Consider the following 25,377-nt stretch of genomic DNA (forward strand, 5'->3'; position numbering starts at 1 on the left):
TCCGATCCTCAGAGCATCCCCACTCGTCTCCCCGACGAGGCCCCCAGGACCGCGTTTTGTCATTCGGATGGCGAAATTCGGTCCAGTCGCGCCCCCAGTTTCTCGTTTTCGTCCGGATTTGGCCCTTCATCCATCCGGCGAGCCCACGCCATCCCCGACCCCCGGGGAGCGCTCGGGGAGTCCGGACGAAACGAAAGCGCGGGAAACGCCGAGTAAACTTCCCGCGCGTCTGGTGGCCCCAACTTGTCGGCGAGAGACACCGACCATCGTCCTCATCGCATCGTCTTCCGCGTGATGTAAAAGCCTGCCGCCGGTCAGTATTCGCCGGCCGCGTAGCTTCCACGCGTCGAGTTAATGTCGTCGCCTCGGTTTCACGCGCGCCTACCTCTATTTATCGACGAACTACCGCGTCTGCCCCGCATTCACCTCGCTCGCCTTCCCCCAAATCTTCCCCCACTCGAACGAACCAGCAATGGCGAATGACGGTGCGGCCAACAACGGCTTCGGGCGCCGCTCTCTCCACCAATGGGAGGGACGGCTCCTCCACGCGGCGGGCTACCCGGCGCCGCCGGACTTCCGCGCGCCGGGAGGATGGAGACTTAGCGCGGGCGGCGTGCCGATCCCGCCGCCGCCAGTGGGTCGGGCCGCCATGGACGCCGAGATCAAAGCAGTGCTCACCACATTCAGCGACGAGCAGCGCGCCGAGCCGCGCTTCTTCCCCGACGCGTACGACTCGTGGAGCGACTTCTTCCGGTGCAGGTACGAGCGGGAACTCGCCGCCTACGACGGCCCTCCTCCTCCTCCGGCAAGAAACAACGCCGCCGGCCGCCGCCGGTGGTGGAGCGCGCCTGACCGCACCCTCTCCAATGTGCTCGCGCACATCGAGGGCGGGAATTTTCCTGTCCTGCAGATGCCGCCGCCGGAGGCGGCTACTGTGTCGCGCCGGCGCGGTAGCTCATGGCTGCCGAGGAGGATGGCGCCGTCCTCCTCCTCCTCTGGGTCAAGGTCGGCGTCCAGGTCCGGCGGGTCCACGTCGGTCTTCGTCAAGAAGGAGCCGGCGTCTCCATCGACACCGGCGCGTCAAGAAGGAGCCGGCGTCTCCACCGCCGACCAGAGGGCGCAGCAGCGGCGCCCTCGTCATCCGCGACCAACCCTCCTCGCCACAGCGCGGGCGGAAGAGGAAGTCGGCGAAGAAGGAGGCCGTCGCGGCCGCCGCCAACCAGCTCGCCGAGGAGGAGGCGAAGCGCGCGGAGGATGCTGCGGTGGCGGAGGCGATCGCCAGGTCGCTGAAGGACCTGGTTCCCGCCGACAACAGCCTCCCCATCGACGCCGCACTGGAGTGGTCCAGGCGCGCTTGGTGAGCTCCTGAATGATATCGCCAACCAGCTCGCGGCTGGGAAAATGGGTCTCACTAGACCAAATTTTCCTCCAATCCGAACGTAAATATCGCCAGATTTGGCTATGGGGAGGGCCAACAATTGGAGATGCTCTCGTCACGGCACAGACCAGCTCAGGCACGGCCGCACGGCGCACGACAACATGGCCGGGAGGCGGACTGCAGGCTCTAACGGAGAGTTGGAGACTGGGAGCGAACCTGTTCGGAGATATCAATCAGCAGGTTACAGACTACATACTTACAAGTAATTCTTCCATCACAAATTTTATGAGCCTCCCTTTTATCATATTTTAAGTGAAAAAATATTTTTGTATCACTTACAACTACAACATTCAGGTTTTGCAATCATCAATCATGTTGAATAAGAAGCATCTCTCTGGTTGTCAAAAAAGATACAACAAGAAAAGAGTAGACAAGTTGATTGAATCTCATAAGGGGGCAATGAATAAATTTGTTTTGAGGAATGACACTAATCACAATTCTGAGCAACAATATATCACCAATGGTGAAGAACAGCCTGATGAGACTGAGAATATATTGGAAGAAAATTAAAACTGCTGAAAAATTATTTGAGCTCAACTATGTCACAAGAAAGACTAAATGGTTTGGCCATGTGCTGCATTAAGAGAAATATGCTGGATAGTTTTATCTCGACATTGTCATTGGCGTCAACAAAAGCACGGAAGTCTCGCTTCTCATGATTACCGAAGGCTTGGAGGTTTGTTCGCATGCTATGTCTCCTTTTCTATGCGTTGTAGCTTCTACGATACTTAGTTTTAAACAAAAATAAGAAAATTTATCAGATATATGATGCTACTGCGGTATTTATGCAATCGCTTTTTTTTAATATCTTGGGCCTATTGATAGTGTTCACCCCGGGGCCTTTGAAATGTTAGAGCCGGCCCTGGTGTTATGGGACATAAAAACTATGTAATAATCTGACACTCCAGTTTTTTATTTGAAACTGGGAGCCCGTTTGGGGCTACTCATCTTCTAAAAAAAGATGTTGTTTATTGGAGTATCCGAGAAAGCACCACACAATGTGTAGTCCGCCGGTCCGCCCATCTATTCTTGTGATATTGTTGGTACTAGAGGCGGATCAGGCAGGAGGCGCCGGCTTGACGAAGACCAGGGGGAAGTCCATGACGACGACATCGTCGAGCGCGGCCATGAACGTAGCCCCGAAAGCGCAGTGCTTCCTGTGGCCCAAGCACGCCGCCAGGTCCTCGGCGGTGGCGAAGGTCAGCACGAAGACGTGGGTGAAGCCCCGCGTGAGCGCCTCCTGGTCCAGCACGTTCTTTCCCCTGCAAGAGCCAAGAACAACGGTATCTGTGTCATCAAGTTCTAAAACAAAGTTAAAGAACTATTGACGAACGAACAATGAGAAGCAATCTTGATCTCTTGCTGTATGCCGGCCTATATATGTTTTCAGTCACTGGTTAATGTATGCTTCGAATTTACTCGGAAAGATGGAATCTGGCCGGTGATGCTACCTTTTTACAGCAGAAAGTAAGGAATGTAAAGACCAGGATCGCATGTATGTATGCTTACCAGCCGAAGAATTTGACGGTGTCGAGCTCGGCGGCGAGCTTGGTGAGCTCCTGAATGATATCGTCCACTACGACGCCCTCCTTGAACCTGGCCGCGCACAGGTGCTTGAACTCGCCCATGGCCGAAAGACAGCTCCACTACCTTCCTCTCTCCCACTCTGCCCGGTGGCTTTGCAGAGAATGTGATCATCAACACCACGGTGCTCGCCGTTTTAAAGGAATCATAGGGAGGAGAGGAGTTTTGATCTGCTCTGCTCCAGTGAGGGCCACCACCAACGACACGAATCACTCGCTCAGAAGCTGGATAGGCCTTTTTTTCTTTTTTCTTTAGCAGCACACTTGCCCTTGCCCGAATCATTCCAGCACAAGCGGTGAAGACCAACCATGCTGCTGCTGCATCGAGCACACTGATTAGATCTAGCATGAGTCTGAAGTCTGAACCATGTCTGTGCCCGATCCGACGACATCCGCATCGGTACACGGGCCCCACACTGACGATCTGCTTTCAGAGGACATGTCAACATTCTGGAGTTCGATGATCTTCGTGATCTTGAATCTTGGATCAGAGTTGGTTTGCATTATACGGGTTCCGTTCATCTTATCAGACATTCAGGATTTCAGGCTCATCGGACCAATAGGGTCACTCACCAAAGCCCAAAGGTGACCTGACGAGGAATTAGGCATTGATTCCAAGCAGATGCGGACAGAACATGACACGTAATCTTGATGGAGATCGCTGATCACGTGTGCCACGCGGTGATGGCGCCAGGCCCTGATGCTATGGCATATGAATCCTGGCGTGGACGGATGAGCGAGACAACTTCAGTTTTTCAGCTTCTCACTCACCCTTTGTTTCACTCCGAAACGAGAGCATTACTTTTCCCCTTTGTCTAAACCGTCCAATCTTACTAAGAACGTCCACAGGCCCGTGCATCTTTCGTCGTTTTGGTGATCTTCCAATACACTCTTTGGCGCGTGTTCAACTTTCATTTTATTTTTGTAAGCAAATTCTGTTTACAGTCATCTTTTTCCTCTAGGAAACAACTACTCCCTCCTATCCATAATATAATGTGTCGTGGTTTAAGTTCGGTAAGCTTCGTTCTCGGAAAATAATGAAGGCCAAGTAGAAAGATATCGATCCAACATCCGGAAACCACAAAACGGAGAAGCAAGAAAGATAGCACCGCCCAATCACCCCAGGGGGCACCAATTGAACTGCCAATGTAAATGCCTTCACATGGAAGCACTGATATCTCACTGTGGTACAAAAATGTAGCACCAAACTCCGTGCTGTACTTCGAGCGCGTGAAATTTGCACGAGACTTAAATACTTAACTAGTAAATTCATGACAAACCTGCTCCCGCCAGCGTTTTAGATGTTCAAGCAATAACAGTAAGCACGGGTGATGAGCCATTACAGACATCCATCAATTCGTAATGAACACCGAAAAGTATACTTATTCAAGGGCGATAACTAAACAAGCTTTGAACGGAATGCACGGCATTGGGGTGCACCCCAGGCTTTAGAGGCAACACCAAGAAGCAGAGGAAGAAAGGAAAAATAGGAGGCTTAGGTACACCGGTGCAGTACATCACAGCTGCAGATAGATGGTGGCTATTACCTGAAAAGGCACCTTACAGTGGTTGGCAATCGCAAATGCTTATCGCTAACAGATGGTGGGGGTGAATCAAGCCTCGGGCTGTGGCGCCGGCTTGGCAACGACGAAGGGAAAGTCCATGACGATGACCTTGTCGAGCGCGGCCATGAATGTGGCGGCGAACGCGCCGTGCTTCTCGTGGCCCATGTACGCCGCCAGGTCCTCGGCGCTGTCGAAGCACAAGGAGAAGACGTGGGTGAAGCCCTGTGTCAGCGCGTCCTGGTTCAGAACGTCTTTTCCCCTGCGAGCGATAGAACAAATCTGAAGAACCATTGGTGGATAAGATGATGATGGTTCCTAGTCTGTATTTGCTGGCTTGAACTCTAAAGTTATTTCATACTTTTGGTCATTAGTTTTAAGGTTCTTCAGAAGAAGTGTAGCAGATAAAAGTTGGCATCTTCATTTTCCAGCACAAAGCAAACGCAGAGTTAACGAGATGCGTACCACCCGAAGAACTTGATCATGTCCAGCTCTGCGGCGAGCTTGCTGAGCTCCTGAATGATGTCATCCACCACCACGCCGTCCTTGAACCTCACCAGGCACAGGTGCTTGAACTCCATGGTTGAACCCTACAGAAGTTGCAAAGCTAAGCTATGGTTTCTCCTCCAGTCGCTTTGCAGAGGATGCGAATTATCAAGCCACGGTGCTGACATTTTAAGGACGGTGGTGAGAGCTTTGATCTACTCCGGTGAGGGCCACCACCACCGTCACCCACTGCAAATAGGCATTTTTTTTACCCGCAAAAAAAAATAGGCATTTTTTCTTCCGACAAAAAATGACTTTTTTTTTGGATAGAGATTTTTGGCTCCTGGGCACCAGTGCTCCTGCCATTTAAAAAAATAAAAAATCACACTTATGTGTTCCAAAAAAATTAGAAAAAAAATCATGGTGTAACCAATGAATTATTCCATAAATGTGCAAAATTTCAATTTCAAATACAAAACATTCTGGGCAACACAAAAATGACAAAAATGTGGATCTGGGTATGCATATTTTAAATCTCTAAATCTCAAAAGATTTTGTCTTTTTGTGTAGCCTAAAATATAAAGAATTTCATATTAAAATTTTACAGGATTGTAGGCTACGCCATTTACTATGTTCAGATTTATTTGTAGATTTTTTTGAAATAAATATGTATGGTTTTCTATTTTTTTTAAACAGCAGGAGCACTGGTGCTCAAGAGTCAAAGACACTTTTCGCTTTTTTTTTTGCTTGGCAGTACACTTGATTGAATTGAATTATTCCAAGCATAGTAATCATTAACTGTAAATAGTTTTTTTCCTGGCACTTCACTTGCAAACCATGCCACTCTGCTGGTCTTCAGCACACTGTTAGATCTAGCACGGGCCATGAGGGACCTGAACTCGACCGGCATCGGCATGTGGGTCCCACAGGGATGTGCGCTCCCAAGAAGCATCATCATTCTGGACTTAGATCTTGTGATCTTGAATTTTGGATCTCAATTATGCAGCATTGTACTAATTCCGGTTCTAAGAGTGTAGATCTGATCATCCTTGATCAGTTAACCTTAGACTGGCCGACTGGGTCACTTGCCCCGGTGACTTCAAAAAACTGACCCTGACTCAACATACCGCTGTTACTGAAGAATTCTCACATGGATGCATGAGTGCAACAGGTACTTCTGGCAGATGACATGATATGCTAGTACAAAAATTCTCAGTGGGCTACCATAGATGGGATAAGCTATTGGATACAATGGCCTGTTTTGAGTATGATTATCAAATAAATGTGGCTTTCAACAAGAAACCCATACGATTTCTCATATTTACATCGAACCCCGCGAAAACTAACCTATAACAGACAGACATCCATCCATCCACATGCGCGGATGTTTCTAAGTTTACAGGCTGTTACCCGTACGGTGCATCAGGCTGCACATAAGCTCCAAGCAGCTGCTTGGAGGGTCTTAGCTGGGCTGATCACGACCTCTTGAGAATATAGGGACTCTCCATGTGCTATTTTACTGTTTGGTTGTTATTTCCCCAGGAGTGGTAACCTCAGACAGTGTCAAGTTGTTTGGCCCGTCCAGGGATGGACCAGGCACTGTCTGATTCGCCTGGTCGGGTTCGTTTCGAAGAACCTCTGATGGCCTTGGCGAATGCCCCGTGCCGACAAACAGGCAGTGGCATGGATCACTTATTGATGCTTCAGGCGAATAAGGAGGTATCATCACTGCACTTGGTAAAGGGGGCACCGTGTGCTTGCTATCAGGATAGTCAGACAGTGAAATTCTGCAGACTGGGCATGTTGAGTGCTGCTTTAGCCAAGCATCTATGCATGCCATATGAAAATTGTGGCCACAGTAAGGGAGTGTGAGGAGCACATCTTTATCTTCATATTCTGCAAGGCAGACGACACACCTGCCAACGAAGACAAGAGCAGTTCAGAGTCTAGGTTTTGGCGTAACCAACACAAAACAGATCAGAAATCAAGAACATATCAGATTAGTCGCATGCATATGTAAGCTACAGCACTACGCCTCAGAATGAAAAACTGTTTTTTCTTCCACAAAGAGTATCAATCGAACTTGGTTGCATATAGGAAAATACAACAGCAAAGCACTAGAGTTCAACGTACAGGCCTTAAAATTGATGTATTTGCAATGTGTAGCTAAAAATAGGTGCTTAGCTGGGAACATGGACAGAATGTTTGTTTCTAGGATGTCTAATTGTGAAGTCATGTTTCATGATACTAAACACAAAGTGCAAGCAAAATTCAATAAATGCAATACATCTAGCCAAGGATTTGTTCAACTACTACATCTATTCGGAATTAATTCCGATCAGAGGTAGTAGCAGTCAATTACATCACACCACCAAACCAGTCCTTGCTTCCCTCGCATTAGCACACTTGATTAGTCAATCTACTTAAATGCAGCGCCCAATTACTCCTCATTACGATCTTATTCAGGAGGAGTTCAATATCTGTATCCCAGTCAGATGTGATCTTATTGAGGAGCAGTTCAATAACTTTATTCCAGTCATATGTGATTTTATTCAGGAGCAGTTCAATATTTGTATTCCAGTCAGATGTAATCTTATTGAGGAGCAGTTCAATATCTGTATTCCAGTCAGATGTGATTTTATTCAGGAGCAGTTCAATATTTGTATTCCAGTCAGATGTAATCTTATTGAGGAGCAGTTCAATATCTGTATTCCAGTCAGATGTGATCTTATTGAGGAGCAGTTCAATATCTGCATTCTAGCCAGATGTTCAACGATAATGAAAGCTCAGGGACCATGGTTCAATAGTCAATCTCCAGCTAAGCACAGTAATAAATATTTTGGTACTAAAAGGGTCACAATTATCTTAGGCACCTGCATCCTCAAGGGCATTTTCTTTGGTACTCAAAAGAATCTATAAACACCATCAAGGACAGCTACACTAGTACTAACAAGGATGAATCTCCCAGTGTGGAACTGCTACTTGAAGATTATTCAGTAACACTCATCTTGTGGTTACACCATTGAAATAATCAAATGCCCACACTGAGAACTGATCAAAAGCAAGAACGCACTTGCCAAGGATAGTGCGTGAAATGCTGGGCAAAGGCCTACGATACTAACCTTCTAGGCAATATGAGTAAAGCTCAGTTAGTTTCTCTCCCTTTAAAATGATAGCTATTAAAAATCCTTAAATGAGTGCAAGATCAGAACTCATTTCAGCGCATGACGTGGGGCAAACCTAAGATATTCATTGAAAAGCTTATTCTAAACTACGTCATTAGCCTAGAATTATACCTAGAACACTTGACAAAAAGAATTTTCGCAGTCCTGGCCCCAGAATTATACCTAGAACAGTGGACAAAGTGAATTTCTCGTGTATGAGAATGAGTATCCGATTCTCGGAGCACTACTGTCCAAGGTATCCTGGCTAGATATTAGTGACAATGACACCTCCTAAGGCACTTAACTTGTAATCTTTGCCTTATACAATAATAATAATGGAAGGGAGCTCCCTCTGGCCTCTGGCTGGCGCCACTGATCTGAGTGCTCCCTCGCAACTAGAGGCTTGTAGGCGTAGGGTTGCCCCAACCAAGTGACCTAATTAGTTAGTTAGAACCCGCGCGATCGAGCCCCACAGTCCCACTGAAAGCGTAATCCACTGAATACGATGGGTATATACTAACTAAATCTACGGGAAAAAGCAAGTCCTAAATGGAATCGTCAGGTCGACGACCGCACGCTAGTTTGCGCTACACGGTGATTCGAAGTTTGGACTGCACGCGACGCAAGGACCGGGTTGTGTGAATCTCCGATCGGCATGCCTGCGGCAACGAATTCGCGATCGATGGCGGGAGGAGGAGGAGGGGGCGGATCGAGGAGGAGCGCTTACTGTGGGGCGGCGTCGGAGGCGTTGGAGGAGGTGGGGGAGCCGCATGCGGCGGAGAAGGCGCGGGTGGGGAAGGCGGCGACGGCGGCGGGGTCGAGCCCCCCCGCGGCGGGCCCGGCCGCCCCGAGGCGGTCGACCTGGACGGCGAAGAAGTAGTTGGCGGCGAGGGGCGGGAAGCCGGCGGGCATGGGCGAGGCGCGGCGGCGGCGGCGGCGGCGGCGCACGAGCGCGCAGACGAGCCTGGTGCAGACGAAGACGATGAAGAGGACGCTGACGCAGAAGCCGAGCAGCGTGAGCACCATGCTGGTCGACACCCCCGAGGCCATCTCGCGCGGCCGGCGGCGAGCGGGGGTGGTGGTGGGAGTGCGAGTGGACTGGAGCGCGGCCGCCTCCTCCCACCGCTAGGACTGTCTGTGTGTGGGGCGGTGCGAGGAGAGAGTTGAGAGTTAAATGGGATCTGCGTGTGCTGCGCACTCACGCCGTTGGGTTGGGGTCGCGTTGCGCTCGCATTTGCGTGTCGCGTGTGGATTGATTTTTATCTACAGTATCTATCTACCTATCCGGAAGCGGAATGGGATGCGGTGGTGGTGGTGGAAACTGGACGGCAACCGCCGCCCGCCGCTCGCCGATCGGTGGCCTTGAAGGCGCACTACCACTACGGCAGCGGCAGCAGCAGATGGATAGTACGATTGGTGGATGGATTCGCAAGCGACGGGCCAAGAGGGAAAGATACCGTGAATATGCAGGATAGGGAAGAGAGAGGAGGCGTGAGGTTTCAGGCCACGCAGCGGGTCAGCGAGCAAAAAGCAAAAGTTGAGAGGGATGGGGAGAAAGACAAAGTATTATGGGACAAAAAGACAGAAACGATGGAGATGCGGGGTATCGATCCCCGTGCCTCTCGCATGCTAAGCGAGCGCTCTACCATCTGAGCTACATCCCCTGGGTGTTTTAAAATAGGTGTTAGCTCTATATATCTTCACTGTGATACTCACTTGCCCAGCCCAAGCCCAATCCAGGAGGCAAATGTCGAAGATTCCTCTTCTTCCAAGATCAGATCAGATGGGCCAATGCCTTAATATCTACGGGGTAGTCAACCTAGGTAAACCCTATACACCGACCAGGTCGGTGCGTACCGCGCGCCGCACACCCCGTGCGTGATACGGGCCGGCCCAGTTAGGTGCGGGCTTCCTCTTTTTTCGTTTTTTACTTCTTTTTTGTTTCTCCTTTTTTGTTTTGTTTTTCCTGTTTTTGTTTTTTGTTTTCTTTTTCTTTTGTTCTTTTTTCCGTTTCTTTTTTGTTACTTTCGTATTTCAGATTCGAAAATAGAAATATTTTAAATATGTTCAAATTAAAAAATGTTTATTTTAAAATTTATTCATATCAAAAAAATATTTAATTTAAAATTTGTTTAAATTAAAAATGTTCATCTTAAAATTAAAAATTGAAATAAATTTTTAAAAAATAGATATTTTTGAAAAATGTTCAGATTAAAAAGTATAGTTTTTAAAAATATTGTTCAAATAAAAAATTGTTCAAACCCAAAAATTGTTCAAGTATGAAATTTTTTAAATTCAAAAATTGGTCAAAATATAAAAATTGTTCAAATTTGAAAATTGTTCGAGTTTTAAAGATGCTCAAATTCGAAAAAATTTCATACATAAAAATTATTAAATTTTCAAAAATAATGTTTTCCAAATTTTGAAACTTCGAATTTAAAAACATTTTAGCTTTCAAAAAACGTAAAAAATAAAAGGAAAAAAAGAAAAAAAATAAAGAAAAAGCGAAACAAAATGTTGGGGCGGCCCAAACTATCCACCGGGGGGTGTGCGGCACCTGGTCCGTGCCGACCAGGTCGGCATACTGCACCCCCGTCAACCTATTGGGGGCACCACTAGAAAAAGACCAACCTCCGCGAAGGGAAAGTTGCGTCCCGCGAAACGTACGAAAAGCTGACGCGTATGTCGTGCATGCAGCCAGCTATCTCTTGCAAAATCAAGTACAAAGCAATATTAGGTACACGACGCGAATACAGTTGCACGCATAGGTGAGTACAAGTATAGTCGCGCACACGAGGAGGTAGAGTCGTGCACACAAGCAGGTACAGTCACGCACAACACACGAGTACAGTTGAACACATATGCGAGTACAGGTACAGTCGTGCACACGAGCAGGTACAGTCACGCACAACACACGAGCGAGTACAAGTACAGTCACTCAGACGAGCAGGTACAAACGTGCATACAAGCAGGTACAGTCGTGAACACGAGCAAGTACATGTATAGAAGTGCAGTGACGCACACGAGCATGTACAGTCGCGCGTAAGTACATGTACAATCCCGCACACGGGTGAGTATAGTTAGCGAGTAAAGAAAAAAATTGCACAAAATACACTAAAAACAGAAGTACTTATCAGTTGAAACACGAGTACAGTTAGCTACACACCACAGGTACAATCATAATATTATTGGAAGTACGAAAAAAAAGTATCTCCAAACCTATCAACATGGGATCTAGTTTTCTCGACGCGAGGATCTCAAAAATGAAAACGGTTCGCAATTTGGATTTACGGTTCTCAACATATTTCATTAAAAAAACAAATCTAGAAGAAAAAGAGAAAAACTGACACAACCCAGTCTTCTCTCTCCTCCCTCATCCCCACCTTCGGAGGCGGGGTCAGCAAATAACCCAGCGTAAGTAGGATTATAGACATCGTAGTCTCTTTCCTCTAGTATTAATGTACGTAATTTTTGAAAAGCCATTATTGTGTAATTGTGGAATACTAATGTATGCATTGTGCATTTATCTATATCTAGAACACTGCAAATTATTGCATTCATGTTAATAAGTAGTTTAGTTTTATCTACTTAAGAAATGTTAACTTCCTTATACTAAATACTTTTACTTTTATGGATCATCCACTAATTTCAACTACTTGTTGTCATAATTATTATTTCTTAATATGGTTATACAATTCAAATGTTTATCCTTAATGTCGCTTGTTGAATTAGTTCTACGTGGATAATAAAAAATTGCTATTTTTGAGACATTTTTGTAAACCTTCCGTTATATGTCTCTCAAAAACATAACATTAATCTAAATATAATATGTGGAACCTTCATATTATATAATGTCTCTGTGTGCGTTTGGGTCTATTTAACTATCTTTATATGCATATTAATAATATAATACAGTGTTCTATGTTGAATGTGTCTATCAAATACTCTAATAGATATCTCTAGTAGATAAATATAGATATACATTTGTGAATTGCACTGTTTTAATCTTCTGCATTGTTGTTCACCCCTGATATCCAACCATACTCTCCTTCTTTGTGATGTAGAGGTGATGCTGAGTAAGGGAGGGCGGCTACACGCCAAATTGTTCCAGATTACATGCTGCTCTATTTCCCCGACTACAGGTAAAAGCATCTCTAGCCGCGTCCCCAAAAGGGCGTGTCGGATTTATCGTTTGGGGGGTTTGTTTCCTTCGTACCGCGCTTGGGGGACGTCGCTCCACAGCCGCGTCCCTCAAACGCGCCCCAAAATTTTAAAACACTGTATTTTTATTTTTATAGATAGAAGAAAACTTTGTACTAGTATTGCTATACTAATATTCAAAGCGGTGCAACATAAACAAATTACATATAAAAACTTTGAAAAAACATAAAAAAATTACATATAAATTTTTTAAACTACTATTTCTTCTTTGATGGCCCCGCCTCATCGTCCTCACGGTGGCGCTTCCTGCTCGTCACCTCTTTCGAAGAGACGGTGTCGGTCGACGCATCGGATGAACTTGTGTCCTCCTCATCGTCGTTGGTGCTCACCGGTTGCGCCTTGGCCTCCGCTTTTGCCTTCGCCTCCGCCTTCGCCCGGGCCACTACCGACGTCGCCTCCTCAGACCCTTCCTCCTCCGCCTGCTCCTCCATGGCCTCCCATTCCTCCGCGCTGTCCAGCGAAGGCGGGGAATCATCGTCGCTGCTAAGCGTCGCGACTCTGTCCCACCAATGGCACCATCCCGGACGCTTGCCCTCGCTGTCGGTGTCTGATGGAAGCTGAGAGAGGTCGCTCATCGTGAGAGGTTTGGATGAATGATGGCCGGTTGTAGATCCAAAAGCGCCTACGTAGGTGTCTTATTGACTGCGGATAAACAGCAGCGCAGAAGTCGAAGAGAGCGGTGGTTGCTTTTCCGCGGATTTCGCGCTCCATTCCGGCGGTTCGCGCGTCGATCGACGCGGTTGCCAATGCGACGGTTTCCCTTCCCGGCAACTGCACCGTCGCTGCGTAGCCGACGGTTGAGCGTCCGAGCCGCTGACACGTCGGGCTCGCGCCTCCTTGCATCTCATTTCGTTGTGTCCGGTGTGCCCGGAGCGTCCCCTGTGTAGTGGGGACGGGCTCGGGCCGCCGGACACCGTATTGGGCTGCGTCGGACAAAGGACCTTTGGGGCGCGCGGCTAGGAACGATTTTTGTCCGACATTTTTGGGGAACGTTTTAGGGACGTGGCTGGAGATGCTCTGGGGGGTTGTCAGTATTGGCGACAAGTTGGGGCGTTTGCAGGGGGTGCCTCAAGGACAAGGAGCATATTGTGGGAGCTGGAGAAGAATGGCAATGACTGCCGCTGCCTAGCGTGTCCTTCTCCAAGATGGGTCTCACCAGGTTTCGTGACCATCTGACCGGAACAAAGTCGATCCACGTCGGAAGATGCCCTGCGGTGAATGCATACGTGCGTCGCCGGATCGAACAGCTACTGGACCTGGAGCGCGGAGCGGCAGCGGGAACAAACGAGCACTGCTACATGTACGACGAAATTCGTCCGATTTTTGTCCGACCGTGGCACATAACCCTTGGATTAAATAGCTGCATCAACAAGGATCACTGGATGATACAGTCGTATGGGATTCGTACAGGAAATGTCGTGTGCAGAGCAATTCCGGGAACAAAATGTAAATGTTGATAACCTGCAGGGGCAAGAGGAAGCCGCGGAAGGATCAGAAGAAGAGTAGCAGGAGTGAGGATCCTGATTTCTTGGCTTCAGACACCGGAAGCAACTGACCTAATTGAGAAGTGTGCTCTGTAATCGCTAGAACTGGAATTTGATTCATTCTTTGTTTTTCATTTTTTGATAAAAGCAATATACTGTACATTCTCCTCTGGCAAGATGTGCCGCCGTCCTCCGTGATCTTGAACACGATCTTGACGACGAGCTGGCCGCCCTTAGTCTTGCCAGCGAGCGGGAACGCCATGTCCCTCTGCCGAACACGTTCCCCCATCCCGGCTCTTCTCCTTGAACTACTTCACGACGGCACTCTTGGTGACCACAGCCAAGAGGAACGGCTGGGGCTCCAGGAGGCTCTTCAGATGCGACAGCCATGTCGAGGGACAACTGATGGAGCCCGAGGAGGCTGTGCTCCAACTGCCGTGCGGCGTCGTGCCGGTCCTAGATCTCGTCGGGTACGCCTCTTCCCGGCCAGCGACCCGAGCAGAAGCGGTTGTGGCGGTGCCAGCGGCCGAGCGCCGAGGCAGTGGCGGGCCAGAGAAGCCTCACCGGTCACCGCATCCTCGACTTCGACTCCAGCCCGATCCGCTTCCAATCAGCCGTGCGTCGCTTGGATCCATTGGATTACCACTGGAGCCACCGTCTCAACCAGCAGCGCTGGTGCTGGATGGGCGGCCGTGCCACCTCGATCCAGCGCCCCAATCCAGGGGAACGGCCACGCGCTGGGAAACAGCTGGCTGGCGGAGGGGACGCCGGCGACGGGGTCGCGCGGTGGCGGCGGGGTGGCCCGGACGGGCGGGGATCGGCTGGGAGCCTGGGACGCTGGGTGAAAAGCATTTGGATTTGTTTTCGAATTTGGGAAATTGAGGATGGAGCCCAGAGCCCCGGACTGAAGGGAATAGTTGAAAATTCCTTTTCAGGTTCTTTATCTCACACTAGACAATTTTATTGTTGGGACTAACCCTAGGAGCGTAGGTGAGCGCCCTCCTCGTTGGCCGCCATCCCGGCTCCGGCGGCCCCTTCCACCTCCCCATTCTCAGAGGGCGTCCTCGTCATCTTCGCCACCCAGCTTCTCCCAGCGTTGGTGGAAGCGTGCCCCTAGCCCGGAGTCGGCCTCCTCCGCGGCCCGTGGGGGCAACGACCATGTGTCGAGGCTGGGGCTTTCCTCGTCGTCTTCTGATGAGGTGAGTGTCGATATGGCGCCGAGGCCGCAACATGGTGTGGAGGCTGCTGGCGCGGCCGCGGGCGTGTCCAGGTCCTGTGGTCTGGATGCAGCTGAAGCCGTCCAAAAAGACCCTCTGTGAAAGAGCAAAGTCTAAACCCCGGGTTTTGTGTGTTTGATGACAACACTTGAGTAATCTCACCGTGTGCTTTGAGTATCATTGTTAGATTTGCAAGTGCACGGTGACCTCGCTGGACACGTCAAGATCGGAGGACTGAAGCGTAGCTTATAGGTTTTCTGGTTTTGTGTGTGTATCACGAGGTGACATGGCTGGAGAGAAAAAGGAGAGAAAACCAGTTTTTTTCAGACCGGTACTACCGGTACTAGTAGCGGTAGTACCGCTACCCCTACTAGTACCGCCCATGGTACCGCTCTGAAGTTCTGCGCTGGATTTGACCCACAGTACGAGTTACGGTACCTCTGCGGTACCTGGAGCGGAGCACCGCTTGTGAGCGGTAGTACCGCCCATGATACCGCCCAGGTACCGTAACTAGTTACGGCAGTACCGCTTTGGTACCGCTTTGAGTCCAGTAAGGTTTGGACCCTATTGCGGTACCTCGAGCGGTACCGCGAGCGGTAGTACCGCTCTATGTCCACGTGGATAAGATCTGTGGGATTTCGACCTCAGAGCGGTAGTACCGCTTACCCAAAGCGGTACTACCGCTTAGGCAAAAACTGGACATAACGGTTGGATTTGGAGGAGCCTATTTAAGGGGCCCTTCTTCCCCAACTCATTTTTATCTCTCCTCTCTCTCTCTCCTCCATTGTTGCTGAGCTTAAACCTTGAGGATTTCCCCAACCATCCAACCAATCTTGCCCAAATTTTGAGGAGTGGTGGAGGAGACCCCGATCTATAGTTCTACCAAGAGAGATTTCACCAATACTTGCTACTCCTTAGTGGATCTTGGTGTTAGGGTTCCTATGGTGGGATCTTGGAGGAAGTACACCTATGGAGGCTAGCTTGGTGTTGTGCTAGCCCCATAGGTTGTTGGGAGCCTCCTTGTGGTGTGGAGCTCGCCCCAACCTTGTGAAGGAATCACCGCCTCGACCGGTGTCTTAGTGGAGAAGGGAGAGCCCCTTTGTGGAGCTCTATTGAGGAAGAAGGTGAGGCCTTCCTTCGTGGTGTGGCCGCCTAGTCTCTTGTGTGAGGCTAGCACCTTCTCAACGCAGATGTACTCTCTTTTGTGAGAGGAACTGCGGGAAACAAACCTCGCCTCGTCTCCGCGCCATCCGGTTGTCCCGCTCCTTACTCTTACTATCTTGCTTGTTCCTTTGCTTGTTGCACTTGTCTAGGATCATTGTAGGAACACCGACATCACTAAAGCAATTATCTTTACCTTCCGCACCGCTAAAATCGAAAAAGACTAAAACTTGACGTAGCAACCATTCACCCCCCCCTTTTGTTCGCTGCGATCCATTCAATTGGTATCAGAGCAAGGTTTCTTGCTCGGGCTTTACCGCCTAAGAAATGGCGGAACAAGAGGCGGCTGGGAATGGGTCACCTTCCCTTGTGCCACCCGCTTCATCATCTCCCATCGATAGCACAACGGCTACGTTGGATGACCTCAAGAAATTGGAGTCATCCATCGTTAACCAAATGAAGGCGATGATGATGGAGTTGGTTGCTCAAAAACCAACCCCTATCGTAGATCCTAAGGCAAGTGCCGAGGATCCCCCACCAAAAGCTAACCCATTTCCTCTTGTTGATTTTGTCGCGCAATCGACAAAAGATCCACAAAAGGAAGGGCTTGGGGAGACCGACACTTCAACAAAGGGGAAGGATGAGACACCGGTTGCGGAACGTCTAGGGGGTAATCATGAGGTGCCACCACCAAGTGATTACACCATAAACGTTCCAATACCTATGCCACATATCTTGTCGCATGGTTCACCACCGTTACTTGAATCAAATAGCTTTGAAAATTGGGAATTCTTAATGCGTTCTCATGTGCGCAGCGCATCTACCGAGCTTTGGCGCATTATCGAGGAGGGCTACTCACCAAGAGACCCAAAGAGCTTGACAAGAAGAGAAGTGGTGGATGACCAACTCAACGCCACCGCCATCAACATGATTCACATGGCCGTCACGCCCAAGGACCACACTCATATCCGCTCGCTCAAGACCGCCAAGGAAGCATGGGATAAACTCGACAAGCTCTTCCTCGGAAATGAGAGCATCTAAAGCTCTCGTTTTGATGAAGTGAACAACATGGCCGACAACTTCGTCATGACTGAAGGAGAGACCCCCGAAGAAATGTATCGGCGCCTCATCGCTCTCGCCGTACAAATGCAAGATCTTGGAGCAACGTTTGTGGATGATCATTGGATCAAGCGCAAGTTCTACAACGCTCTCCTCCCTTATGAGGAAGTAAAGTTGACGGCAATCCGCCAAAATGCCTCCTTCCGTGCTATGACATCCGATGAAGTTCTTAGCGAAGTCATCGCTTTGGACATCTCCAAGAAGAACGCGGAGGATCTTGTTGCTCGCGCCCACAACACCCGCAAGCCCAACCTTGCATTGAATATGAAGGTACATGAGGCTAGTGAAAGCGATGAGGATCCCATTGAGTGGGGACCTTATGATCTCAAGACCAACTATCATGAGCACATGGCTCTCGCCGCCAAGAAATTTTGGGAGGGAAACAAATCCCGAAGCACAAGACCAAGAAGATCACGTGATTCTCCAAGAAGCTTCTCCAAGAGCCCAAGGGAGGGGCAAAGGGGAAGAACATGCTACAATTGCGGCGACAAGAATCATTTTGTTGCGGATTGTATGTTTGAGAGAAGAGAAGATAATGGTGGAAGGCTTGTCCGCAAAGAAAAGTTCAAGTCTCTTTCCAAAGGATTCTCCAAGTTCTCCCCCAAGCCCGATGACGACAAGGTCCCCTTCACCAAGAAGCCTAGAGCCTTCATCATTCGAGAAGAGTACTCCTCCGATGAGGATGAAGAACATGAGGACAAGAGCTCCAACAAGGAAGGAGAGGGAGTGGCCGCCATCGCCATTACCACTCCCTCTATCTCCCTCTTCGACTCTCCTAATGAGAACTTCATCACCCACAACGCTCATTGCCTTATGGCAAAGGTATCCTCGGAGGTAGAACCCCCTTCCAAACTCTCATCTTCGACTAATGCCTTATATATTGATGATGCCACTAGTCTCACCATTAAGCGTGAGGTTATGGGTTTGGATTCTTTTCTCACTAACATGCAAGGGGATACCAAAACTCATGTTGGGGCTCTCTTGGCCCAACTTGGTGCGGCACAAGATCTTATAGAGGAGAAGGAGAGGCTTGAAAGGGAGGCGGCAAATGAGATTGCCTCTCTCAATCAAGCGCTTGAAGAAGAACAACATTTGCGCATGTCTCTTGAAGCTAGTGTCATCATCCTTGAAGACTCCAACAAGGCTATTATCTCCCAACTCACCAAGGACCGAGACCATGCTCTTGGTTTGATGGGTGAGCTCAAGAAGAAGATGCTCACTCTCGAGGAAGCCAACAAGGAAAAAGATGAGGAAGACCCCAACTCTTGCCATGACGAGCTTGTTGATCAAGTTGCTTCCTTGAGGAAGCACAATGCTCTTCTCTTGGAGGTCAATGCTCTTCAAGAAGAAGCCTTGGATGAGTATTACCGCTTGTGCAAGGAGAAGACCTCATGTTGCAATCATGAAGAAGAAATTGCCACTCTTGAGACCACCAAGGCCAAGCTATTGAGTTTGAGTAGCATGCAAGAAGAGTATTTGGTGGAATGCCTCCGCATGAGCAAAGAGAAGGTCACTTGTTGCGATCACGAGGAAGAAATAGTCGCCTTGAAGAGGAGCGAAGCAAAACTCATGGAGGTCAATTCCATGCAAGAGCAAGCATTGAAGAAATATTTTCCTTTGAGCAAGGACCGTGCGTGTTGCACCCATGAATGTGACATTGCCAAGTTGGAGAGTGACAAGCGTATACTCATGAACACTTCCGGGTGAACAAGGCAAAGGAAGTCCAAGTGTTTGATATTTGTCACCCTCACCCGGAGCATGAAGATGAAGTCAATCGTTTGAAGGCCAAAATTGATAGACTCCAAGTTCAAATCAAGTACTTGGAAGGATCCATTGGAGCCAAAGATGGAGCCAAAGAGGGCTCTTGCAATGAAGGAGGAGTGGCTACCAAGCCAAAGAGGAAGAGGAATAAGAGGACCAAGAAGAAGAAGAACAAGGAGAACATGGAGATCAACCATGAGGAGAGCGATGCTAGCTCAAGAAGGGATGGAGTACCCAACTCCGCCTCGAAGGGTTTCGCCGGCTCTAACAACCCTTCTCATGTTCTTTTTGTTGATTACTATGGACATATTCGTGCCCGCTTTATTGGTCCTCAAGAGGGCAATGTTGATTGGACTATTTGGGTTCCCAAACCCCTTGTTACTAACATGCTAGGACCCATTTAAAAATGGGTACCTAAATCCAAGACTTGATTCCTTGTAGGACTATGCTTCCGGTGGCGCTAAGTGGGTGGTTGATAGTGGAGCCACAAGTCATATGACCGGAAGCAAGAATATTGTTGTCGACCTCGAGCCTTCACACTCTACCGTATCATATGGCGACAACACGTGCTCTAAGGTATTGGGTCTTGGCAAGGTGGTGGTAACACCCGACATCTCACTTGTGAATGTCCTCCTTGTCGACACCCTTGGTTACAATTTACTCTCCGTTCATCAAATTGCTCGTATGGGTCTATGTACTTTCTTTGATGAACATATGGTGGTCCTCTTGTGGAGCAAGACACTCCATGTAGCTTTTGCTGGATATGTACAGAACGGTTTGTATGTTGTTGACTTCTCCGGAAAGACAACATCTTCCGCTCTTTGCATATTCGCCAAAGGTGAGAAGGGTTGGTTATGGCATCTCCGACTAGCCCATGTCAACATGAGGACTTTGCAAAGTCTCCACAAGGGTGGCCTGATACGCGTACAGCACGCGTCCGTTGGGAACCCCAAGAGGAAGGTGTGATGCGTACAACAGCAAGTTTTCCCTCAGTAAGAAACCAAGGTTTATCGAACCAGTAGGAGCCAAGAAGCACGTTGAAGGTTGATGGCGGCGGGATGTAGTGCGGCGCAACACCGGGGATTCCGGCGCCAACGTGGAACCCGCACAACACAACCAAAGTACTTTGCCCCAACGAAACAAAGTGAGGTTGTCAATCTCACCGGCTTGCCGTAACAAAGGGTTAGATGTATAGTGTGGATGATGATTGTTTGCGAAAACAAGTAGAACAAGTATTGCAGTAGATTGTATTCGATGTAAAAGAATGGACCGGGGTCCACAGTTCACTAGAGGTGTCTCTCCCATAAGATAAATAGCATGTTGGGTGAACAAACTACAGTTGGGCAATTGACAAATAGAGAGGGCATGACCATGCACATACATGATATGATGAGTATTGTGAAATTTAATTGGGCATTACAACAAAGTACATAGACCGCTATCCAGCATGCATCTATGCCTAAAAAGTCCACCTTCGAGTTATCATCCGAACCCCTTCCAGTATTAAGTTGCAAACAATGGACAATTGCATTAAGTATGGTGCGTAATGTAATCAATAACTACATCCTCGGACATAGCATCAATGTTTTATCCCTAGTGGCAACAAGACATCCACAACCTTAGAACTTTCCGTCACTCGTCCCGCATTTAATGGAGGCATGAACCCACTATCGAGCATAAATACTCCCTCTTGGAGTTAAGAGTAAAAACTTGGCCGGAGCCTCTACTAATAACGGAGAGCATGCAAGATCATAAACAACACATAGGTAATAGATTGATAATCAACATAACATAGTATTCTCTATCCATCGGATCCCAACAAACACAACATATAGCATTACGGATAGATGATCTTGATCATGTTAGGCAGCTCACAAGATCCGACAATGAAGCACATAAGGAGAAAACGACCATCTAGCTACCGCTATGGACCCATAGTCCAGGGTGAACTACTCACTCATCACTCCGGAGGCGACCATGGCGGTGAAGAGTCCTCCGGGAGATGATTCCCCTCTCCGGCAGTGGTGTCGGAGGCGATCTCCTGAATCCCCCGAGATGGGATTGGCGGCGGCGGCGTCTCCGGAAGGTTTTCCGTATCGTGGCTCTCGGCATCGGGGGTTTCGCGACGAAGACTATATGTAGGCGGAAGGGCAGCCTCGGAGGGGTCACGAGGGCCCCACACAACAGGGCCGCGCGGGCCCTATGCTGGCCGCGCCGCCCTAGTGTGGCGGCGCCCCATGGCCCCACTTCGTCTTCTCTTCGGTCTTCTGGAAGCTTCGTGGCAAAATAGGCCCTGATACGTCTCCGACGTATCGATAATTTCTTATGTTCCATGCTACATTATTGATGATATCTACATGTTTTATGCACACTTTATGTCATATTCATGCATTTTCTGGAACTAACCTATTAACGAGATGCCGAAGAGCCAGTTGCTGTTTTCTGCTGTTTTTGGTTTCAGAAATCCTAGTAAAGAAATATTCTCGGAATTGGACGAAATCAACGCCCAGGTTCCTATTTTGCCACGAAGCTTCCAGAAGACCGAAGGAGAGTCGAAGTGGGGCCACGAGGTGGCGAAACACCAGGGCGGCGCGGCCAGTGCCCCGGCCGCGCCGACCTATGGTGTGGGCCCCTCGTGCCGCCTCTTTACCTCGCCCTTCCGCCTACAAATAGCCTCCGTCGCGAAACCCCCGCATCCGAGAGCCACGATACGGAAAACCTTACCGAGACGCCGCCGCCGCCAATCCCATCTCGGGGATTCCGGAGATCTCCTCCGGCACCCCGCCGGAGAGGGGATTCATCTCCCGGAGGACTCTTCACCGCCATGGTCGCTCTCGGAGTGATGAGTGAGTAGTTCACCCCTGGACTATGGGTCCATAGCAGTAGCTAGATGGTTGACTTCTCCTCATTGTGCTTCATTGTTGGATCTTGTGAGCTGCCTAACATGATCAAGATCATATATCTGTAATACTATATGTTGTGTTTGTCGGGATCCGATGGATAGAGAATACTATGTTATGTTAATTATCAAGTTATTACCTATGTGTTGTTTATGATCTTGCATGCTCTCCGTTATTAGTAGAGGCTCGGCCAAGTTTTTGCTCTTAACTCCAAGAGGGAGTATTTATGCTCGATAGTGGGTTCATGCCTCCATTAAATCTGGGATAGTGACAGAAAGTTCTAAGGTTGTGGATGTGCTGTTGCCACTAGGGATAAAACATTGATGCTATGTCTAAGGATGTAGTAATTGATTACATTACGCACCATACTTAATGCAATTGTCTGTTGTTTTACAACTTAATACTGGAAGGGGTTCGGATGATAACCTGAAGGTGGACTTTTTAGGCATAGATGCATGCTGGCTAGCGGTCTATGTACTTTGTCGTAATGCCCAATTAAATCTCACTATATTTATCATGTCATGTATGTGCATTGTTATGCCCTCTCTATTTGTCAATTGCCCGACTGTAATTTGTTCACCCAACATGCTATTTATCTTATGGGAGAGACACCTCTAGTGAACTGTGGACCCCGGTCCTATTCTTTACATCGCATACAATCTACTACAATACTTGTTTTGTCAGTTTTCCGCAAACAATCATCTTCCACACAATACGGTTAATCCTTTGTTACAAAGAAGCCGGTGAGATTGACAACCTCACCGTTTCGTTGGGGCAAAGTACTTTGGTTGTGTTGTGCAGGTTCCACGTTGGCGCCGAATCTCCGGTGTTGCGCCGCACTACATCCCGCCGCCATCAACCTTCAACGTGCTTCTTGACTCCTACCGGTTCGATTAAACCTTGGTTTCTTACCGAGGAAACTTGCCGCCGTGCGCATCACACCTTCCTCTTGGGGTTCCCAACGGACGTGTCAACTACACGCATCGGGCCCCGGGCGTTGATTTCGTCCAATTCCGAGAATATTTCCTTACTAGGATTTCTGAAACCAAAAACAGCAGAAAACAAAGAATCGGCTCTTCGGCATCTCGTTAATAGGTTAGTGCCGGAAAATGCATAAATATGACATAAAGTATGCATAAAACATGTAGATAGCATCAATAATGTGGCATGGAACATAAGAAATTATCGATACGTCGGAGACGTATCAGCATCCCCAAGCTTAGTTCTCGCTCGTCCCGAGCAGGTAAACGATAACAAAGATAATTTCGGAGTGACATGCCATCATAACTTTGATCATACTATTGTAAGCATATGTAATGAATGCAGCGATCAAAACAATGGTAATGACATGAGTAAACAAATGAATCATAAAGCAAAGACTTTTCATGAATAGTACTTTCAAGACAAGCATCAATAAGTCTTGCATAAGAGTTAACTCATAAAGCAATAAATCAAAGTAAAGGTATTGAAGCAACACAAAGGAAGATTAAGTTTCAGCGGTTGCTTTCAACTTATAACATGTATATCTCATGGATATTGTCAATGTAAAGTAATATAACAAGTGCAATATGCAAGTATGTAGGAATCAATGCACAGTTCACACAAGTGTTTGCTTCTTGAGGTGGAGAGAGATAGGTGAACTGACTCAACATAAAAGTAAAAGAAGGGGCCTTCGCAGAGGAAGCATTGATTGCTATATTTGTGCTAGAGCTTTGGTTTTGAAAACAAGAAACAATTTTGTCAACGGTAGTAATAAAGCATATGTGTTATGTAAATTATATCTTACAAGTTGCAAGCCTCATGCATAGTATACTAATAGTGCCCGCACCTTGTCCTAATTAGCTCGGATTACCTGGATTATCATCACAATACACATGTTTTAACCAAGTGTCACAAAGGGGTACCTCTATGCCACCTGTACAAAGGTCTAAGGAGAAAGCTCGCATTGGATTTCTCGCTTTAGATTATTCTCAACTTAGACATCCATACCGGGACAACATAGACAACAGATAATGGACTCCTCTTTAATGCATAAGCATGTAGCAACAATTATTGTTCTCAAATGAGATTGAGGATATATGTCCAAAACTGAAACTTCCACCATGATTCATGGCTTTAGTTAGCGGCCCAATGTTCTTCTCTAACATTATGCATGCTCTAACCATTAAATGAGTGGTAAATCTCCCTTACTTCAGACAAGACGAACATTCATAGCAACTCACATGATATTCAACAAAGAGTAGTTGATGGCGTCCCCAGGAACATGGTTATCGCACAACAAGCAACTTAATAACAGATAAAGTGCATAAGTACATATTCAATACCACAATAGTTTTTAAGCTATTTGTCCCATGAGCTATATATTGCAAAGGTAAAGGATGGAAATTTTAAAGGTAGCACTCAAGAAATTTACTTTGGAATGGCGGAGAAATACCATGTAGTAGGTAGGTATGGTGGACACAAATGGCATAGTGGTTGGCTCAAGGATTTTGGATGCATGAGAAGTATTCCCTCTCGATACAAGGTTTAGGCTACCAAGGTTATTTGAAACAAACACAAGGATGAACCGGTGCAGAAAAACTCACATAAAAGACACATCGTAAACATTATAAGACTCTACACCGTCTTTCTTGTTGTTCAAACTCAATACTAGAAATTATCTAGACTTTAGAGAGACCAAATATGCAAACCAAATTTTAGCAAGCTCTATGTATTTCTTCATTAATGGGTGCAAAGTATATGATGCAAGAGCTTAAACATGAGCACAATAATTGCCAAGTATCAAATTATTCAAGACATTTTAGAATTACTACATGTAGCATTTCCCGATTCCAACCATATAACAATTTAACGAAGAAGATTCAACCTTCGCCATGAATACTATGAGTAAAGCCTAAGGACATATTTGTCCATATGCAACAGCGGAGCGTGTCTCTCTCCCACACAATGAATGCTAGGATCCATTTTATTCAAACAAAAACAAAAACAAAAACAAACCGATGCTCCAAGCAAAGCACATAAGATGTGATGGAATAAAAATATAGTTTCAGGGGAGGAACCTGATAATGTTGTCGATGAAGAAGGGGATGCCTTGGGCATCCCCAAGCTTAGACGCTTGAGTCTTCTTAAAATATGCAGGGGTGAACCACCGGGGCATCCCCAAGCTTAGAGCTTTCACTCTCCTTGATCATATTGTATCATCTCCCTGTCTTGATCCTTGAAAACTTCCTCCACACCAAACTCGAAACAACTCATTAGAGGGTTAGTGCATAATAAAAATT

The 25,377-nt window shown here is 47.7% G+C and overlaps 3 protein-coding genes and 1 non-coding gene across 4 annotated transcripts; all 4 read right to left on the reverse strand.

Annotated features, from left to right (window-relative positions):
• Positions 1 to 2,427: 2,427 nt before the first annotated feature.
• Positions 2,428 to 3,109, reverse strand: LOC124651827 (stress-response A/B barrel domain-containing protein At5g22580-like). The gene is made up of 2 exons (XM_047190856.1): positions 2,948 to 3,109; positions 2,428 to 2,700 (listed from the first exon to the last, which is right to left on the reverse strand). The coding sequence occupies exons 1-2, from the start codon at positions 3,064 to 3,066 to the stop codon at positions 2,496 to 2,498; spliced, it is 324 nt and encodes a 107-aa protein (XP_047046812.1). The 5' UTR covers positions 3,067 to 3,109; the 3' UTR covers positions 2,428 to 2,495.
• Positions 3,110 to 4,362: 1,253 nt separating this feature from the next.
• Positions 4,363 to 5,325, reverse strand: LOC124658343 (stress-response A/B barrel domain-containing protein At5g22580-like). The gene is made up of 2 exons (XM_047196697.1): positions 5,049 to 5,325; positions 4,363 to 4,845 (listed from the first exon to the last, which is right to left on the reverse strand). Exons 1-2 carry the CDS (start codon positions 5,162 to 5,164, stop codon positions 4,635 to 4,637), a joined length of 327 nt encoding a protein of 108 aa, XP_047052653.1. The 5' UTR covers positions 5,165 to 5,325; the 3' UTR covers positions 4,363 to 4,634.
• A 942-nt stretch (positions 5,326 to 6,267) lies between these two features.
• On the reverse strand, positions 6,268 to 9,284 carry LOC124653832 (RING-H2 finger protein ATL67-like). The gene is made up of 2 exons (XM_047192895.1): positions 8,961 to 9,284; positions 6,268 to 6,985 (listed from the first exon to the last, which is right to left on the reverse strand). The coding sequence occupies exons 1-2, from the start codon at positions 9,281 to 9,283 to the stop codon at positions 6,586 to 6,588; spliced, it is 723 nt and encodes a 240-aa protein (XP_047048851.1). The 5' UTR covers position 9,284; the 3' UTR covers positions 6,268 to 6,585.
• Positions 9,285 to 9,824: 540 nt separating this feature from the next.
• On the reverse strand, positions 9,825 to 9,897 carry TRNAA-AGC. The gene has a single exon. It is a non-coding gene; the product is annotated as a tRNA-Ala (tRNA).
• Between the last annotated feature and the right edge of the window lie 15,480 nt (positions 9,898 to 25,377).

The sequence above is a fragment of the Lolium rigidum genome, chromosome 5 (assembly GCF_022539505.1).
Source record: "Lolium rigidum isolate FL_2022 chromosome 5, APGP_CSIRO_Lrig_0.1, whole genome shotgun sequence".
NCBI classification, from domain to species: Eukaryota; Viridiplantae; Streptophyta; class Magnoliopsida; order Poales; family Poaceae; genus Lolium; species Lolium rigidum.